This window comes from Saccostrea cucullata, unplaced genomic scaffold (assembly GCF_032062105.1).
Source record: "Saccostrea cucullata isolate Sc308-1 unplaced genomic scaffold, CSIRO_AGI_Scuc_v1 ctg6368, whole genome shotgun sequence".
NCBI lineage: Eukaryota > Metazoa > Mollusca > Bivalvia > Ostreida > Ostreidae > Saccostrea > Saccostrea cuccullata.
In genome coordinates this window covers 70,752-91,751 of record NW_026925837.1, presented here as the reverse complement: position 1 = coordinate 91,751, position 21,000 = coordinate 70,752, and the positions used below count along the sequence as shown (strand labels likewise).

The 21,000-nt window shown below is 35.4% G+C and overlaps 2 protein-coding genes across 2 annotated transcripts; both read left to right on the top strand.

The window, feature by feature from the left end:
- Window positions 1-346: 346 nt before the first annotated feature.
- LOC134269878 (uncharacterized) lies at window positions 347-4,319 on the top strand. The gene is given in 2 exon segments (XM_062752066.1): window positions 347-4,228; window positions 4,287-4,319. Coding segments are annotated over 2 exon segments (3,915 nt in total).
- Window positions 4,320-12,702: 8,383 nt separating this feature from the next.
- LOC134269876 (uncharacterized) lies at window positions 12,703-17,332 on the top strand. Its single transcript, XM_062752064.1, has 4 exons — window positions 12,703-12,894; window positions 15,738-15,831; window positions 16,089-16,221; window positions 16,313-17,332. The coding sequence occupies exons 1-4, from the start codon at window positions 12,801-12,803 to the stop codon at window positions 16,883-16,885; spliced, it is 894 nt and encodes a 297-aa protein (XP_062608048.1). The 5' UTR covers window positions 12,703-12,800; the 3' UTR covers window positions 16,886-17,332.
- Window positions 17,333-21,000: the final 3,668 nt, after the last annotated feature.

Below are 21,000 nucleotides of genomic sequence, written 5' to 3'. Positions count from 1 at the left end.
ATTGTAAATAATAGCTGTAAAATATGTTGTAAATATTGTTTTTATTGATTTTATTTATAGATAAAAAAAAATTGTAAATAAAAAAAAAATCTTGTTATATCTGACTGGACAGAGCACGACGGCTGTCGTGACAAATTGGTGTCAGAAGTGGGATTAGTCTGTTCAGTCAGGTGTGAGTACTTGGTTTATTGATGGAGCCCCAAATGGAGAAAGCTAGGTTACCGTTGCTTTGTTTCGTATGAATTGAGTTTGTATACTTAATTTATCTGTTGAGATACAAGTATACACATTTTTGAGAAAGATTTTCAACATTTCATTTTTGTGAATATCAAAAAATCGAAAATCAATGTTGTTCTACTGGATTGTAGTAATATTTTTCATATTTAGTCAGTTAGTGTTAAGTTCTATTACAATGTCGACATTGAAAGAACTTGCAGAATATGGACAGAGTCTGAACTTGACTGGTGCGGACTTGCAGCAGTTTATACAGCAACAACAGGCACATCAGCGTGAGCTATGAGCGGCGGAAAGGGAGAAAGAGAAGCAGGACAGGGAGTATCATCTCAGTAGAGAAGCACTTGAAATTGAGAAACTCAAACTACAGGAAAAGAAAGGTATGGAAGAGATTGAGAGTAAATTCATGCAAACTATTCAAACCTTAGAGCAAAAGTTAGCTGTAAAGGAGTCAGAAACGAAATCAGAAAATTCTAGTAATGCAAAGTTTCCAAAAATGCCTGTATTCGATGAAGTTAAGGATGATATTGATTCTTATTTGAGACGTTTTGAAAGGTACGCTGCAGCACAGAAATGGAAGTTTGACAGTTGGGCTGTTAACTTGAGCGCACTACTCAGAGGTCGTGCACTGGATGTGTATGCACTGTTGCCGCAGGAGAAAGCGTTGGACTATGATGCTTTGAAGACGGCGTTACTAAAAAGGTTTGAAAAGACGGAGGATGGATTTCGTCAAAAGTTCCGTAAGAGCAGACCTGAGGTAGGGGAAACTTTTTCACAGTTTGTTGTTCGTCTCGGTAGTTATCTCGATAGGTGGATTGAACTTGGTCGAGTTAACAAGACTTTTGATGGCCTCTACGATATGATACTCAGAGATCAGTTTCTGTTCATGTGTAACAAAGAATTGACATTGTTTTTGAAAGAACGCATACCGAAAAACATCAGAGAAATGTGTGATTTAGCAGATCAGTTTAGAGAGGCAAGGCATGTTAACATTCAGACATTAGTTCATTTTAGCAAGAAAGAGAACTCTCCAGGAAAAAGTCAGGCATCGAGAGAACAGGAACAGCGAGATCAGAAGCCAGGATTGAAGTTTCAACCCATGAAAACTCCAATGAAGAAAGAAGTTCGTTGCTTCAAGTGTGACAGACTGGGCCACATAGCATCTCAGTGCCACCAGACTCAGAAGAACCGGAACTCATTGAATGTTGTCGTCGATCGTACAGAAAAGGAATCTACGACAAAGAACTCAGAATTACAAGGCAAGTGTGGAACTTTTACTTCCTTTATAAACACATCAACATTTTCGATGGCGTCAAATTCAATGGACCTTGTAAACACTTCATCGTGTAACGTTAGTGCATCTCTTGAAGATATGCCTACCTGTAATGGCAAGTTAAATGAACATTTTGTGACAGTGCTTAGAGACACTGGTTGTAACGGTGTTGTAGTTCGTAGGGATTTGATAGATGATGTTCAGCTTACGGGAAATCATCGAATTTGTGTTCTGGCGGATGGATCTAGGATTCAGGCACCTGTTGCGCGAGTGAAAATAGACACTCCTTACTTTGTGGGTGAAATAGACGCTTGGTGTTTAGAAAATCCATTGTATTCCTTGATCATAGGGAACATCCCCAACGCAAGAGATCCAAAGGATCCGGATAGAAACTGGACACCTTATCAAGCGCATGCAGTAGTGACAAGGCAACAAGCTCAAAAGGAAGGTAAGAAGACTAAATCTCTTCATGTTCCAGATATTATTGACGCTGAGATATGTCCTGACGACATCAAGGCAGCACAGGAGAAAGACGAGACGTTAGCCAAGATACGCTCTTTGGTAGGACAAGACGACGACTCCAAGGTATCTTACATTAGTAAAAAAGGTATCATTTATCGTGTCTTCCAGTCAGATAAACATCAGAATGGTAAACGTTTTACACAGCTAGTTGTTCCAAAGAAATATAGGACTAAAGTTCTTTCGCTTGCTCATGAATCTATTATGACAGGTCACCTAGGTACTTCCAGGACAGCCAGCAAAGTCCTTGCAGAATTTTATTGGCCGGGAGTTCAAGCGGACGTACGTCGATTCTGCAGATCATGCGACATCTGTCAACGTACTACTCCGAAAGGCAGGACTACAAAGGTACCACTCGGAGATATGCCTATTATTGAGGTACCGTTCAGACGTGTAGCTGTCGATTTGGTAGGACCTATCCAGCCAGCAACCAGTAAGGGTAATCGTTACATTTTGACTATTGTTGACTTTGCTACCCGTTACCCAGAGGCAATTGCTTTAAAAGGAATTGACACTGAACGAGTCGCTGAGGCTCTGGTAGATGTATTTTGTAGAGTAGGAGTACCGAAGGAAATGCTCACGGATATGGGGTCACAATTTACATCCGAGCTGATGACAGAGGTTAGTCGTTTACTTTCTATACGACAGTTAACAACGACACCGTACCACCCCATGTGCAATGGACTGGTCGAGCGGTTCAACGGTACATTGAAGCAGATACTCCGACGGTTATGTGCGGAACGTCCTACTGATTGGGATAAGTATCTATCAGCCTCATTGTTTGCTTACCGTGATGCACCACAGGAGAGTCTAGGATTCTCACCGTTTGAACTGGTTTACGGACACGAAGTTAGAGGACCTATGAAGATTTTGAGGGAGTTGTGGACTAAAGAAGTAGCAGATTCAGAGGTTAGAACTACATACCAGTATGTTGTTGATTTGAAGGAACGACTAGAAGCTACGTGCAGATTAGCGAGAGAGAATCTACAAAAGTCGTCAGAGAAATACCGGAAGTATTATAACAAGGGAGCACGGAACAGACAAATGTCAAAAGGTGAGAAAGTTCTTATTCTTTTACCAACTGCCAGTAACAAATTACAAATGCAATGGAAAGGTCCATATGAAATTATAGAGAGACTAGGAAAAGTTGATTACAGAATTAACGTGAATGGAAAAATCAAAACATTTCATGCAAATATGTTGAAGTTGTACATTGACAGAGCAAACGAGAGTAATGATGAGACAGGTGTTCTAGGTGTTGTAGGCGCCGCAGTACTCGATCTAGATGATGATGGAGAGAGCGACGATGAGCTGTTGTGTGATTCTCTAGGAGAAACGAAAAATGAGGGACCGGCAGATGTGAAAGTAAGTGATGAACTAACTGAGAATGAAAAAGCAGAAGTCAAGACATTACTAGAGAATTTTTCAGATGTTTTATCAGATGTACCTGGTTTGACGAATCTCGGAGTTCATCATATCAAGTTGACTAGTGACCAGCCTATTCGCACCAAACCTTATCCTCTGCCGTTTACTTCAAAAGACGTTGTTTGTGACGAGGTAAGAAAGATGGTGGAAGCCGAAGTGATCGAGCCTTCGACGAGTCCATACAGTTCCCCGATAGTCATCGTGAAAAAGAAGGACGGTTCGAACAGGTTTTGTATCGATTTTCGTGCAATTAATAAAGTAACTGTTTTCGATGCAGAAACCATTCCAAGTGCTGATGATATTTATGTACAATTATCTGGCTGTAAATATGTGTTCAAATTTGATCTATCTAAGGGATACTGGCAGTTACCTTTGGATGATGCAGCGAAGGAGATCACCGCTTTCCAAACGCCACTTGGTTTGTTTCAATTCAGGGTGATGCCCTTTGGCTTGATAAACGCTTCCGCAAGTTTCAGTCGCCTGATGCGTAAGCTCTTAGACGGAATGCAGTGTGTGGATAACTTTATAGACGATGTGATTGTGTACACTCGAACATTTCAGGAACATGTTAATGTAATTCGGGAACTTCTGCTAAGACTTCGTGCTGCGAATTTGACTGTGAAACCAAGTAAGTGTTTTATTGGTTACCGGAGTCTTGAGTGTCTCGGACATATTGCAGGAAATGAAGAACTTAGACCTCTTCCTGACAAAGTTTCCGCCATTCACAACTTTACCCAACCTTCAACGAAGAAGCAAGTGCGATCATTTTTAGGTCTGGTAGGATTTTATCGTAAATTCATTCCGAATTTTTCAGCTATTGCTTCGCCTTTATCAGATCTTACCAAGAAAGGCCAGCCGAACAAAGTGATTTGGAAAGAGCCACAAGAAAATGCATTCATCACTCTCAAGAAAGCTTTAACGGTAACACCAGTTCTCAAACTACCTGATTTAAATGAAAGCTTTGTTTTACAGACAGATGCGCCAGATCGTGGTGTTGGGGCAGTTTTGATGCAGTACGAAGATGGTGTGAAGAAACCTGTCGCATACGCTAGCAAGAAACTTTCCAAATGTCAGGTAAATTACTCTACAATCGAGAAAGAGTGCTATGCGATAATCTGGGCAGTTCAAAAGTTCCGCAGGTATTTGTATGGTAAGGAATTCCTACTAGAGACAGATCATCAACCACTAGTATATCTTACCAAAGCCAAGGTGTCTAATGCACGTCTGATGCGCTGGGCATTACTTCTGCAACCCTACAGGTTTCGCATTATTTCCATCAAGGGTTCTGAAAATGTAGGAGCTGATTGTCTTAGCAGAATTTAGATATGTATATAATTATGTATAGTCGATTTTATGCTTTTATTGATTGTGTTTTTTCAAAAGTTCGTTGAACTTTCTTATGTTGGGGAGATATTGTCACAATCAATATTTAATTTTAATTGCATTTACATTATGTTTATGGTTTTTATTTTATTTACCCTTTACTGGACCTCTATACTTTTGTTACCTTATTGAACCTCAGTTAAGTTTTGCAGGTATTGGTCAGTTACGACCTATTGTATTTTGGGGTATTTAAATCGCTGCATAGCTGACCAGGTAACCAGGGTCCACGTTTTCATAGCTTTTAAATGGTTGACATACAGTCCAAGATGAGTGGCTAAATTTTTTCTTTCAACGGTAACCATTTCTCCAAAGGGGTAAGTTTGTTTTTTATTTCATATGTAAGTTTTTGAGTAATACATTTAAAACGTAGAACTATTTAAGAACTTGAGTTAATTAATGTTTTTGTTACTATTTACGTATACAGGTTTTGCTGGGTAGAGTTACTCATGCGTTTATTGTTCTATTTTTGTGCAATGTACTGAGTTATATACGCACGTAGGCTATTTTGTTTTGCCGCTTATAAAGTCGGTGTTGTGGGTTTAATAGTTAAAACCACTTTTGTTAAGATGTTGTGTATTCTTAACGTTTTTCTTATTATAATAGTGTTCGGTTAAAATTACCGGGACTGATTGTATGGTGTGCCATAAGTGCAATTGTAGTCAATGGTGACTTGAGTTTTCCTTTTGTATACGTGGCTTGTGACTTAAAAAAATGTTATTTAATTCAAAGGTTCCTGATGTTATCCAATGTTAATCTATCCATGTGTGTGTTGGCAATGAACTTACCAGACCGGGATACCCACTGGGAGCCAGTTGGCGGGAGTCCGTCGTGAAACGGGTCGTGTCTGGATAGACGTGGTTTAGAGTCAACGATATTGAGGATTAATAGAGACTTTAATTTCTGTGTATTGTAAATAATAGCTGTAAAATATGTTGTAAATATTGTTTTTATTGATTTTATTTATAGATAAAAAAAAATTGTAAATAAAAAAAAAATCTTGTTATATCTGACTGGACAGAGCACGACGGCTGTCGTGACATTTTGATACAAAATTGAAATTATAAAGTCACTGGAGACGACTTAGCTTATTGCTTTCTTTTAAGATGTCACTTTCGGCACTTCCGGTCAAAACCGGACGGAAGACCTACTCGTTGCTAAGCAACGAGCTTTGCTCTAGTTCTTATTAATTCTTTTTTTTCCTTTTCCTAGACGCCAACTTTGAAGCTTCATATCTTCCTCATTCCTGAACGGATTTTGTGCAAATTTTCAGAGCTTTTAGACTTCCCCAAACCCTTTTCGAATATTGTTAACAATTCGGAAATTATCTTCTATTTACGAGTTATTGCCCTTTGACTGAATTTTTCATACCTCTGTATTCCAGACAAAGGCTCAGAAAAGGTAATAAATGGAGCACAAAACCCTTTGAAATTGAAAAGAGGAAGCATTGAAGTTGTGCACATCGATTTTTGTTTTTTGATTTTTGCATTTAAAATGGCGCTAGAGAGGGGTCAAAAGTTAGAACGCAGAAAACAGCAAAAAATTTGACATATTTTCCTTTATACCTTGAAAACTAAAAATATTTTGTTAAGACATGTAAAAGAAAAGTTGTGCATAATTGCAAGAGCTTTCATTTGATACTAAAGAAAAGGGGCTGGCCCCTAAAATTAGGGATCTATAGAGCTTGGAAGTTTTTGCTTTATAACTCAAAAACGGTAAATTTTTCGATCTGGATCATGCGGACAAAATTGTTCTTTAACACATTTTTGATCTGATGAGAATGTTTATTTGTTCGAATATACCGGGGTTATTGCATAATACGCAGTCGAAAGCAGGTCAGGTTAACAAGTAACGTTTCCATTCAGCAAGTAAACCAGACCTCTTCATGTGTATAACTTAAACAAGCTTGCTATAAGTAATATACCTTACGGTGTTTATTGTAAATTTTCTTCTTAATAAGTTTTTAATGTGCTTTATGGTTCACTATTTAATTATAATTATCTATTACAACTACATGTAGTCTTTCTTTTTTTCAGTTACTTTTATAGTGTTCAAAAACGGAGTATATTAAATCTACGTTTCTACGTTTATTATTACAGCAAACTATATATTAAATAATTTTAAACTTTAAGCATCGAATAATTCACGATCGTTAACTGCATGCTTTATACAATCTTCATCTTCACTTGATGTTTAAAGTTATGTAACCTAACTCGCGATCCCACGCTGCCGATCGAGGTCACCAGTATACACTACCAGTGGACATAAACAAAGCAAGTGCATGTATCGGTGATCGCGTTTAAGATCAATTGTGTACATTACAAAGAAATATTAATTACTGAATTTTAATCATATCGAATCCATAGATTACTTCGCCCATCTTTTATTTAATCTTCAAGTCAATTCCAAACACTGGTGCATAAAATCATTTTCTATTTTAATCGCTTTCTTGACCTATTTACGTGCCTAACTAAAAAAAATATTTCTCTATCCCGTGTTATTGTACTTCATTTGTAATTGACAAGGGGCTTCGGCAAGTAATTTGCATTTAGTTGTGGAAGTCTTGATATACTTAAAATACAATTTACGTATTATTTTTACCATCGGTCTCTTGTTTCTCCATTTAATTTTTTTCATTAATAGTAAATAAACTTAAACACAATAAATACTTCAAAACATACAATAATTCACGCCTGTGTATTAGCAAACAGTTTACATCCACCTCTGTCGTCTAAAAGTTTTAATTGCACCCAGTCCTCGTTCACACGTGCGTGGCCGTGGGCATGTCGGTGTTAAGAATTAATACATCGTGTACTTCGATAGTTATTAATTATGTTCCCCAAACGAAGTTGGGGAACATATTGTTTTTACTCTGTTTCTTATTATTATTATTCTTATTATTTTTCTTCTTCCTGGGAAAATCTTGTCCACGAGTGATCTTGTAAACAAAACATCTGACTTAGGTGAAACCTTTTTAGGGGTAGTAGGCATGTTATGTAGAGTTGCCGAACGAAGGTCGTTTTGCGCGCACGTGCTTGCAAGAGCGCGCACGTGCAGCACTTGAAATGACCAATATAATGGATATTGCCGTAACTTTTCTATTTTTTGATGAAAAGTCTTAAAACTCATAATGTAAGGATATATTAGTAGTATAGACAAGATGACATGGTCAAAATAGCAAGATCTCACGCGCATGCACGTGCGCTTCGCTCTGATTGGCTGAAACTAAAGTCTCAATATCTTTCTTGTTTTAAGTCAAAATCCTTTGAAATTTTGAACTTAGTCACACATTATGAAGGTCTACAGCATGATATATAAGACTTTTCATGAAAGCACCTACATGCATGTGTGCTGGAAAGAGCGCGCACGTGCAACATGTGATATAACCAATATAATTCATGAAGCCGTAACATTTCTATTTCTTGATGAATTTTTTTGAAACTCATAATGTAAGGATACATTAGTAGTATAAACAAGATGGCATGGTCAAAATAGCAAGATCTCACGCGAATGCACGTGCGCTTCGCTCTGATTGGCTGAAACTAAAGTCTCAATATCTTTCTTGTTTTTTGTCATAATCCTTTGAAATTTTGAACATAGTTCTACATTATGAAGATCTACAGCATGATATATCAAAATTTTCATGAAAGCATGCGCATGTGCACGTGCTGCAATCTGGTTGGCTGAAACTTTAAATGGCTATATCTCCTTTGTTTTTTGACGAAATGCTTTGAAATTTAAAACATAGAAATGCATTAGGATATCTTACAATATGATATAGAAAAAAATTCATGAAATCACGCACATGCACGTGTGCTGCACTCTGATTGGCTGAAACTTAATGGCTATAACTCCCTTGTTTTCCAACCAAACAGGATGGGATTTAGAACATAGATAGATATAAGGACTCCTACAAAAATGTATAGCCATCATGGACATGCACGCACGCACATGGAACAAGTGGAATTAAAATGCTAAAATTTGAATGAAATTGGTACGCTTCTGGGTAAACGTTGTTAAAGTCTCAAATGCATAGAGTTTGTCTTATGTAATGGGAATATTGCACCAGTTGGGGAGCGTTTGGGGAACATCTGTAACGGTTCCCGTTACAATTAGCACTAGTGGAAATTGGCTTTGAAATCATGTCGACGCTTTCATATTATTTTATTTCACTCTATCTCATGCTTGTTTTAATAAATCGTAACCGCTGGTGCATTTATCAAGTTTTATGCCTCATGACACATGCATGATAATTGAAGTGCATATGGAAGTAACGTTTCCAATTCACGGGAAAAACCCGAAAATTTAATTAAGCACTGTCTTTTGAGTTTGCAGTTCTTTGCAACTAAACTTTTCGTCGAATACACGGACTAGTTCAATTGCACGATTTTACGGGTACATGCTTGTACGTGCATGTCAGTATAATTATATATACATGTATGCACTTTTACATAAAAAAGCGGCCAAAATATATACATCCCGGGCTTTCAGAATACGATTTTAGAAAAATTAGAAAACTTCATAACTGTCTCATTTCTACTTAATATCAGTTAAATTCTTTTCTTACTTATTGTATTTCTGTGTATTTGAGGTACATGTACCTAAATTATTGGTTCGATCGCTCTGATATTGGGTTATTTTCAATAACGGTAATATTAACCTCCTGGACAGTCACTGACCCGAGAATGTCAATCGGTTGATTTGTTTAGGTATGTGTGTACTGGATTATCATATATCGCGGGTTTCATTGTATCGGGACATCTTGCAAAAATTCGAATACATAGAGTATTTTTTTTTGTTGATGGACAATTTGTATGTTGTCTGAATGTTTACTATTTATATGATTAAAAAGTATGGACCGTCTGTTTGAAAAAAAAAATTCAAATAAAACGTAATATTACAGATTTCCAGTTCCGTTTTTATTATATTTAAACCATCAAATTCATAACCTTGTAAAAATTAGAATCAATTTAAGTTCATCTTTTAAAAGTGTTTTAATTAGATTGTACAATTGTTTATTTTCATGCAGAATTAGAAGGTAAATTCAAAAATAAAAACTGAGGTCATATCATGTACAAGTTACCATGTAATCCCATACCGTGAAACAATGAGACTCTCCAATGTAATAGGTAAATTAGACTTCCTGTTTTTAAAATTGTCCACAAGTTAAATGATGCAAACTGTTAAATGATGCAAACTTGGAAAATAATTTGACACATATAATTTGAAAAAACACTTTTTATGCAAAAGAATTAAGTACCGCAATATAATGACCATAGGCGTAGTCACAAGGGGGGGGGGGGCAGCGGGGGCACTAGCCCCCCCTTTCAAATCTGGGGGGGGGGGGCAAGAGTATGTCTGTGCCCCCCCACTTTTCAATGAAGAACAAAATCACAGCTATTTTGAAATAATATTAAACCTCATTCTATGGCATTTTTTTAAGTCCAACAACTGAGTAAGCATTTCTCTTGAAGTAATAGGTGTATAATATAGTAATGTAATAATATAGTAATTAAATCGTCAAGACCTGCCCCCCCCCCCACTTTTTTCCCCAACATAACCTTTACTATAGGAAATGTTTATTGAAGGGATAGTTGCCCCCCCCCCCATTTTTTTACCATAGTATAGTGATATTGAAGAATTGTTGGAAAAAAATTGGAATTGAAAGTAACTTGCCTTTGAAAAAAGCCCCCCCCCCCCCCCGAAATAGGATTTTCGAGTTTGGGGAACTTTCAATCTTGGTTGTTTTTTTTTTACTTTTTTTTTGCTTGTCAAAGAATTTCTGGTTTTTTTGCCCCCCCCCCCCCCACTTTTAAGTTTGTGTCTACGCCTCTGAATGAGACACCAGTATACATGTAGGTTGGGGCTGGTATTGAATTCCAAGAGAAAGTCACAACCTATTTTCCTGCATCAACATATTTTGACTTTGACCTTTCCATTGAACTTGACCTAATTTTTAAAAAAAATTTCTCTAAAGAAACCATTCAAGATAGTATAATCAAACTTCATGTGCCGATATGTACTGATATGTGCAACTACGTACAAGGCTACACTTATGTAATTGCATCAAATTTTTTTGTACCTTTCCTTTGACCTTAACCTAACTTTTCTCAGGTTACTGTTTAACTCATTAGAAACAAACCATTCAAGACTGAGTATTCATTTACTTCTTATGGTGATACATACTAATGTAAGCTGTTCAACTAAATCCGTATTTCTTTTTAATTTGACCTCTCCTTTAACCTTGATCTCACTTTATTTAAGTTAGTATTTAGCTCAGTTTTGATTGATTGTATATTGTTTAACGTCCCTCTCGAGAATTTTTCACTCATATGGAGACGTCACCGAATGCCGGTGAAGGGCTTCAAATTTTGAACTTTACTCGGCACTCAGGGCCATTGAGCAGTGAGGGATCTTTATCGTGCCAACGCCTGCCGCTGACACGGGGCCTCGGTTTTTAAGGTCTCATCCGAAGGACCCGCTCAGTTTTGAAGAGAGCATTTATATTTTTACTTAACTTCATATGCTGATACACACTTCTGAGAGCTATCTAAACCTTAGTCTAGAACAGATGCTCTAACCACTGTGCCACACGGGCGACGCTCAGTTTTGAAGAAACCATTCAAGACATTTTTCTCAAACTTCAGTATGCCGATACATTTTGATCTTGCACTTTTCTGTTATTTTAACCTCACTTGTCTTTGATTTGCATTTTGCTTAGTATTAAAAACAACCATATGAGATATTTTTATGTAAGCTTAGGCATTTATGCATTATTTGAAGGGGATTTCATAATCTATATCCATTTTTTAAGATTTCAATTAAAAAAATACTATTCAAGATATTCTCAACAAACGTCATACACTAGTGTGGCGGTCAGCCGGGTTCGATCGCCGGTGGCCAGATAGCTCAGTTGGTAGAGCACCTGACCGGAGTTTCAGGGGGCCCGGGTTCAAATTCCGGTCTGCTCCGCTGCATTTTCTCCTCTCCCATTACACTATTAAATACAGATTTTAATGTAGTGTGTATTTACTAATGCACACTCGGTAGGGCATGTCCTATAGATATATTTCTAGTTAAATCTTTAAGTAAAATTATAGTGTTGAACCTAATAAATTCTTTCGATTTGATATATGTTTAGGAAAAAAAAATATGGCTGAACATATCCAGTCATTTGGACGAGTCAAGGTTACTAACAGAGAAACTGTAAATTCGCTACCGTATTTGTACCAGAGAAACATTGCTGATATAATGCTGGGTGGGACATGACCTTGACTCAAGTTCAAGATCACTAAAGATAAGATGTTTTGGCTGGATGTATGGACTAAAAGAGTATCTAAAAAACATGTGTGAACTTTTCCAGTCAGTTACACGCATATTAGATTTTTATTATAATAGAGTTTGTCATTGCTTGACGCAAGGTCATATAGAAAATTCAAGGTCACATACATTCCTTTACATTCTTTTTCCTGGCGAAATATTGTAAGTGGCTTCCTTTACAAGCCTTTAGGTTGCTTACTTGTAACTTTAGAATGTGGCTTGACCTAGATTCAAGGTTACGTCTTCCTGTCTTTAGCTCCAACGGAAGACCTATTCGTTGCTTTGCAACGAGCTCGGCTCTAGTTATTTAACCTCTTGTCCCTCTCAACATTTCAGATGAAAGTTTGAAAATTCATCTTGACAAATGTTCCAAAGATATCAACTGTAAACTTTCTACTGTCCTAGACAAAAACAAAAAAGGTGTGATGTTTCTTTGCATATTGGTAGAGAGATCGGAAGTTTGTTACATATCCAATTGTTCGTGTAAAAAAAAGCAAGGAAAACGAGAAATTCCTCAATATTTTTTCAGCATGCGACTAAAGATGAAGATAAAATTGGTGATCGGGATACTGATGATCTACATTGTGTGCTCAGAAAATCAACAAAGCAATATTTACAATATAAAACAGTCAGCAGTTTCAACCAAAATATGATCTGTACAAACGGTGTCACACAAAATGGTTTCAAGGAGGAAAATACTTCAGTCAAAGAGGAATGTTTATGCAAAAATCGAAAAAATAGAGGTATGGGAACAACATTTTTGCATGATGTCATGACATGCACTAGTATTGCAAAGCATTATAACACAAAATAATTTTAGCTTGATTGATTAATTGATTGTACATTGTTTAACGTCCATTTTGAGAATTTTTCACTCATATTGACGATAGAAAGCTGCAAATTTTGTCCTGTACTCGTCACTAAGGGCCATTGGGTAGGGAGGGATCTTTTTCGTGCCAGCACCTAAAGTGACAAGGGACCTCGGTTTATACGGTCTCATTCGAAGGACCGACCTCAACGTCTCACAGTGGGATTTGAGCGCGCGACGTAAGAATCAGCTCCTTACTTCGTGGCTCTAGAGCAGACGCTCTAACCACTGAGCCACGCGGGCGATAATTGTAGCACGAATGAGTGTCTAAAAGCACCACATGATCTGTACAAATCAACCACATTCATGATTAATATTTTACAAAAACATTTTTGTATGAGCACAGAATAAACATCTGCAAGAGACTTTTCTTTTAAAAGACCGCAAAGGAAGGACTCTGTCTTCAATGAATTTTATTAATGATTGATAATTTTATTGAAAGTTTAAAGAAAATCAATTTCAAAGTTTGTAATTTTTCGTAGACTGCTTACTGACGTTTTCCAAACCAATTGTTTGACCGTTATATGCACACTGAATTGTCGACGGATTTTCTTTTTCGACGGGCATCACAAAAGTTGGAAATGTGGGATAATTTGGATTATGGCGAAGCCTATTTTGCATAAATTATCCTACGTTTCTAACTATTGCTGATTTCCCTGGCAAACTCTACTAACTAGAAAGTGATTCCAAAAATTAACTGATTACCGTCTATGTGACCACGTTTCTTCAAATAGTTTCAGAGCAAGACTTTGTAAAACGAGACAATTAATGGTTAAGAATCAGTAAAAATAAAGTCAGAAGTTCCATAAAAGCTGCCGTAAAACTTGATAACATTAACAAAGAAATATTCTTTGAGATATTTGCTGTTACAGCAACCAATGTTTGTTTTTTTTTTGGATAAAATGAACAGGTAGATTTCAATGATCAAAATAAAAAAAATATGCATCAAAGATGATGACCGTACTTGGCGACTAAAACTAATAACAACCGATGTAGTGTTTGCCAAAAACTTAACAGATTAATATTGATTATATTTGAATTACTTTACCACGCATAGGTAATTTAGTAACATTTTGGAGTAATGTTTCATTTTTTTTAAAGAAATGCATTGGCATTTAAAAGGGTATTACCCAAAAAATTTCCTATATTTTAACAAATGAATGAAAAAGACAGTGTGTAAGAATATCCAAACAATTGTTAAGAAAAAATCGAAAGTAATGTTTATCTACATTTGTCTAAAATTCTAACAGATAATTAAACCAGATTCAATTACTTTTAACCCCAAAGAAAAATTAGCAACACCATGCACCTGACCAAAACAAAAAAATCAAAGGTCTGAGAAGAGCAAATAATTGCCAGGACACAGGGTTAGTTTTATATTCCATTCTCTTCAATATTTGTCTCTTTAAGTTACGATTTCCTCTCTGCTACGTGTTCCCTTTTTCCAAACTTGAAAAAAACATTTAAGAAAGAAAAAATATCATTTCCAGAATATATAAGGATCTGATATATTCCAGTATACGAAGAGTATGTTAGAACATGCGTATCATAAAAGAAATAAACAATTTAAATTAAAATGTTACAGACATATGTTTTAATTAAAATAGAGCATCTAAAGATCTATAGCAGAAAATCTAAGGTGTTTTTTTTCTTTTTTAACACCGAGGACATAATTTATTGAACAGCCTTCGCAATACAAAAAGGCTTTTTGCAGCAATGATAATATGTAAGTTCAACATATCAAGCGATTATGCAAGCTGAGTACATTTTTTTTTTATTTTTCAAACTAGAAAATAAATAACTCGATAACAGAGGAAGAGACAAGTTGCCATGTAACATGGTACTGCATTGTCACAATTCATCCTGGGATTTTAATATTTACTGTATACTTCTGTGCATGGATGAAGTGAATCATATGGGATGAAGGATATGGAGATAACGAACAGTATTTAATATCAAAGTCCATAAAACAATAAAAAAAAAAAGGAGCAGAGCAAATACGGACCTCCAAAACATCAGAGGTGGGATCAGGTGCCATGGAGGAGTGAGCATCCCATGGGAGTAGAGTCTTGATTTTTAAATGACCCAGAAACATTAATTTTCTCATAATTTCATACGCTTGACAGGTATTTCTAAAAGTCATCGGATACAGGCAAAACTACGTTGTTCCGGTTCAATTTGTCATATGTCTGGAAAACATTGCTCGATTTATGCTGAATTAAAAATAGTTTTGGTTGATATACTGTTTTTGCTCAAAAATCGCAACAAATCACATCAGTATTTATATTTTGACAATGTGATACTTAATTTCTCTACTTCGTTTTGATCATTTTCATGGTACTGATACGCTATTAATGATTAAAGTACAAGTGCGTCTGATGCATGGTACAAATATTGAGATAACAAACTGTATTTAACCTCCAAAGTCCATCAAAACGTACAATTCAGGTGCAAAGAAAACAAGGATTGCTAAAAAAACAAAGGTGAGATCATATGTCATGTAGGAGTGAGCGTACAAGACCCTGCCGACCGATCACACCAGCCGTGTGCTCTTTGTCATGGTCAGGCAACCGAAATATTCCGTAGACAGTTCAGCGTAAAAATGATAGGTTTACATGTATACTTGAAATAAAAATCTTGTCCTTATGTTTTTGAAATTCTATTTTTTTTTTGGACGAAATTTAATTACGTTTGATAACGTTAAAATGACACTTTTAGATACTAACACGGGTATGAACGTTCTCTTTTCCTTTGGCGGAGCAATGTTGGGATTGTTCTTTGGAATAGGTGTCACTGTAGCATATTTTAAAAGGTAAGAATTCTTTTTTTTCTGTTGTTGAATAAAGCATAGATGTTAACACAGATTTATGTATGATGATACTTCTTATAACGATGTGTGTAACAATAACATTATTAAGTGAAGCTATATAAAAATGATCTGCTTATATTAGCATTAAATGCTTTGTTTGTGCCTTCACAAGTCAATTGTACAAAGTAAAAAGTAATCTCCACAAGAAATATTTATTTAAAATTTCTTAGTACATGGAATGATATTGTTTTGCCTTGTAGAAAATCTAAAAAACCAAAAATGTTATCGGTTCGTAACATGGTATATAATCGGGAAAGGACAGACGACGAAGAAGTCACTTTCAAGGAAATTACTGAATACTCTGAAATCCCTAACAGTTATAGTAATAGTGAAGTAAGTATACTGAACACACATCTATGAACAATGATGCACATATTTTTTGTAATGTGAGAATATTAAACAAATTTAAAATCGGAATTTGTAGGAAGAGGAAGCACTATTGGAAGAAAAGAGAATGAAAAATGCTTGCAATCAAGATAGAGATGGGTGTGTTATTGATCAACATGGTAAAACGAATGTTGTACAATCTTTGACTGTGAAAGAAAGCCCCAGCAGCCCAAACTTTGTGGAAACTTCACCTCCACTACAATGTTTTGAAGCTTTAAAAAGTGAAGAATATTTGGAACCTACCACTCACCATTATTACAGGCAATGTCAGGTGGATAGCGATCTTGTCAAAATTGAGAAAAAAGAAGACGAAGGTTGCGCAATAGGGAAAGAAAACCAACATGTCAATGAAAAGGATGGTGCAAATCTAGTTGGTCCTCGTGACGAAAATATTAATCATTACACGATCTTAATCGAGAATTCCACAGAAAATCGTGAAATCTATTTACCACAAGAAACAAATCATAGATCTTCAAACTTGTGCAATGTTAGTGATGATTATAGTGAGGAGGAACCACCATACTATGTTTTAAGCACAACCCAGACAAATCAACCCGTATATACCAATACATGTATTGCAAGCAGCGACCAGGAAATTAGTCAAACATAATCCCTGAAAAAAAGCTTCTCCCAAAAGTAGAAGATTGATTAAGGGTTTGAATTAATTGCTTTTTTATTCATAGAAGCTAATGTGTTTTTTTTTACTTTTCATAATTCGTTTTAACTACTGGAGAAACTGTAAACAAAATAACCGTGGATTTTTCTATTCATTTGGATGTAAACAATGTATACTTTTTTCTCATGTCAATGATGCACGTATAGGGCAAGTGGAAACAGCATTGGTTGTTCAGGACCAAAATACTCACGGGGAAAATGGGTATTTTGCAATGATCACTACATATTTAAATGTGTCATCATTTATGAGTAGACACTGTTTCCCCTCTAATCCGTATACTCTACATCTTCAAAAAGGAGAAAAAATATTCACAAAATAATTATTGTGATATTACTGAAATAATAGAAAAGCAGAAAATATTTTGTTGTTAATGATATGTTTGAATTTCTTTTATTTTGAAAAATAAAAAGAATCATTCTGACTGCATAAAATATATTCCTAAACATATGGGTAAAATGTTCATGCTCACATTCATGATTTGTCCTATTCAACAGGAAAAGGCACTAGGGTTCAACATCCTGCATTAAGTATAGCTTGATATATGTCACTACTTTCGCATAAATATATTTCAAGACAGGTTTTTATGTACTAGTATTTATCCTGCAACTTACACATGCATTGGCTACCGGGTATATTTATAATGCAGATCTATATAAAGTGAATTGTCGAGATGTTACTAAGTTTTGTTGAATAAAACTCCTTAAAGGGTAAAACGTTGAGGTCTACACTCATAACAATGCTATGCTTGTTATGTAAAGGAAATATACACGACAGAAACAAATTTAATGAGATCGGAGTATTCAATAAATATATTGTAATAAATATTACAGGAAGTAACGTCGAGGAACCTTTTTGATGCGGCTTGATAAAAAAAAGAATGAAATGGCTTTCCGGTATAACTCGAAAAACGGCTAGATAAGGAAAATTACATTTCTAGGAGGCATCTTAAAATTTTGCACAAACTTCCTCACACTAAAACATCATAGAGAAGAAATATCCTTGAGCATCTATGTTTTCAGTTTCAGGGTAAACCACATACATAGCTAGAGCTGTTACCAATGAGCTCTTATGTAGACTCGATATACAGTGTGATTAAAGTTTTCAGGGTTTTTTTGTTATTTTTAGCTCAAGATTGTTGAAAAGAATTCATAGTTAAAATAAAGTAATGTCACCAATTTGAACATGTTGAAAGTTCGGCAGGGATTTTTAAAAGGAACTTTTAACACGTAAGATATGGTCATTTGAGGGTCTTCATTTTCAAATATACTCAACACAAAAAGAAATGCAAATAAATTTACGCAAGAGAGAAATTTTGAAAAAGTGAATGGAACAACTATCTTTTTTTCATTGGACACCTGTGACCTATTTAAAGGACAACATGAGCGTGTTGAATTATTTTCCTTGATTGATTATGTTAATGATAAACAGTGTTTTACATTATTTTTAGTAAATCGGAGGTCTATTTTCATTGATATTTCGGATTTAGAGAAACAAAAAACAGTCCTATTCAACCCATATTAAAGATTTTATTATAATGGTGATGCTGCATTGCCAAGCTTTAACAAAGATGAGCGCAACCGGGCTAACGATGATGATAACCGGAGCTACGCAATATGACGTTGCCACTGTATTTGGTTTACATCAATCAGTTTTGCAGTGGTTAAACGTACGTCTCCAACAAGTTAGGAACACGCTTGATGGACCAAAAACTGACAGTCCGCGGGTTACAACACCCAGACAGGACTGTCAGACCCCCCTTCAGCACCTGCACTATACAAACAGATGCTACAATTACTGGATGAAGAAATCAGTATAAAAGTGCACGAATTGTTCGCAAGAGTCTGAGAGGAACTGGCATTAGTGCACGATGTCCGTACATTTGCAATCCACTAGCGCTGAGACGTTGCAAACGACATGTGGATTGGTTAAGACGGTATGCCCCTAGAATTTAGAGGCGACGGCAATTATGGCATCAATTAACTTTTCAATTTACATCCTAAAAATAGAAATAAATATGAAAATCCTTAAAAATGCTACCTCTGCTACAGTTTCATTTCAATGCTTTGTTAATTCATTGATGTTAAAGCTTAGGAACCAAAGTTATATAATTATGCCTTTTAAATTACATGTTTAAATAAAAACTGGAACTTGAAAAAAAAAAATAGATAGCCAATTGAAATCATCGACTTTCACTTAGTACTTAAATCCATATTTGAACAAAATCAGAATTTTTAATGTTATATTAAGATTTTGAAGAAAAGTGGAAATCTGAAAGTCTTGAACTAACCCCATTTGTAAGAATAATTTCAGCACGTATCTTATTAATATATATATTCAGCATGGAAGAAACGTTTTACAAAAGAGAGTATATACTATATTCGTAAAATATATAAAATGTTGGTGTGACCAGTTCACAGAGGATACTTATTCCTCGAAGGCACCAGATTCTACCTCTCAGATTTCCGGGGTTTGGGTTCTATACCCTGTTTGCAAATTTTTATTGTATTTTAATCATTTACATCAGTTTAAAGTGATAATAGATGAATTTTTAAGTTATTAGAAATATCAGTTTTATAGATCTAGAATTTATTTATAACCCCGATTTGAAACGACACTTATCAGTTGATTTGGAGCAATTGCCGTCATTATGTTGATTACAATTAGGGTACGCATGTCAGGATCATACTTGTGATGTCAAATGGCAAAATTTCACTCTAATGGGAGCTAATCGATCAAACATTTATCTTTTTACATCTGTGATAAATGTAACAGAGGAAACTATTCTAAATAGGTTAGAGGAGGAAGGCTATTGACGATGGGGTCAAAACTATAATCATAAACCTAGTCACACTTCTATAAAGATTGAGCATGTCACACAGCGTTCTCAGTATACAACAATACCTTTGTATCTTGTGTTTATGAGCAGAATCAGGTATGGTTTTACATTTTAGAATGAATCTGTTATCTTTACGAGTATGGTCGACTCGCATAAGATATGAGACCAGATAAGCTAGCGTTATCTCATGTGGTTCTGGAATGACCTTGACAGTGATGAAGTAGAATTGGCATATATATAAGATATTTAGCGATTTTCAGCGAGTAAGACAAAGATCTTTACTTTGTTAAAATGTTAAACTGTATGATTTATGCATTAAAAATTTGAAGCTTTTAAGGTTGTCCGGGAAAATGAATGAATGTTTTCTAAAACTCTAAGAACCGCACTGCTTATGAAAGAGACCATGGGATATAAAAAAAAATCATGTATTCATATATGTTCAAAAGACCACTCTAGATAATATACACTGTACATATACAACGTATTGACTATTATAGGATTAAACGTTTTTTTTCAGAATTTATCGATGTGTAAACTCTGCTTTTTTACTTTCAAACTGAATAAAAGTGCGAAGCACTTTTATGTAAAGTTTGTGAGTAAAAAGGCAGAGTTTACACATCGATAAATTCTGAAAAAAGAACGTTTAATTCTTATAATTCCAATTACGAATTTTTTTAATTATTAAAATTATTTCTCTTTGAGGCCGCCATACAATCCGTTATTTTGTACGGCGTAGGAATACTTTATGCCGCAAAGAAACGTATACAAGATGAATATAGATAAAATCCAACTTTATTTGTCAAAACAATCAATAATTAAACTTATAAAAACTCACTAATTGTCGTTTAAGTCATCAAATATCGTAAATACGCGTATTCTCCAAAATAATTCGTCCTTGACCATGGCCATGTTGACGTCATGACCAAAGTTGAAAAGCGACGATGTCCTCGATTTGCTCTGGTTCGTTCAAAGATTTAGGGAGAATATGGGAAATGTAGGATGTAAATATATGAATTTGATGCTGGAAAGGCAAGAGTCTGAGGTACGTTTCTTTTCCCTATCACATTACGATACCAACTGAGTTGATATAGAACGTCGAGAAAATGACAGCATGATCAGCGATTTCAAAAATTCACACTCGTGATCCGACAGTGACATAAATATAATATTCCCGTCTCTCAGTCCTGTTTATCTCCTTTTCATTCATTATTCA

Coding starts and splice junctions, on each gene's coding strand:
- LOC134269876 (XM_062752064.1), top strand. CDS start 12,801: ATGATCTGTACAAACGGTGTCACACAAAATGGTTTCAAGGAGGAAAAT. Junction 12,895..15,737: donor CAAAAATCGAAAAAATAGAG/GTATGGGAACAA, acceptor TGACACTTTTAG/ATACTAACACGGGTATGAAC. Junction 15,832..16,088: donor ACTGTAGCATATTTTAAAAG/GTAAGAATTCTT, acceptor TTTGCCTTGTAG/AAAATCTAAAAAACCAAAAA.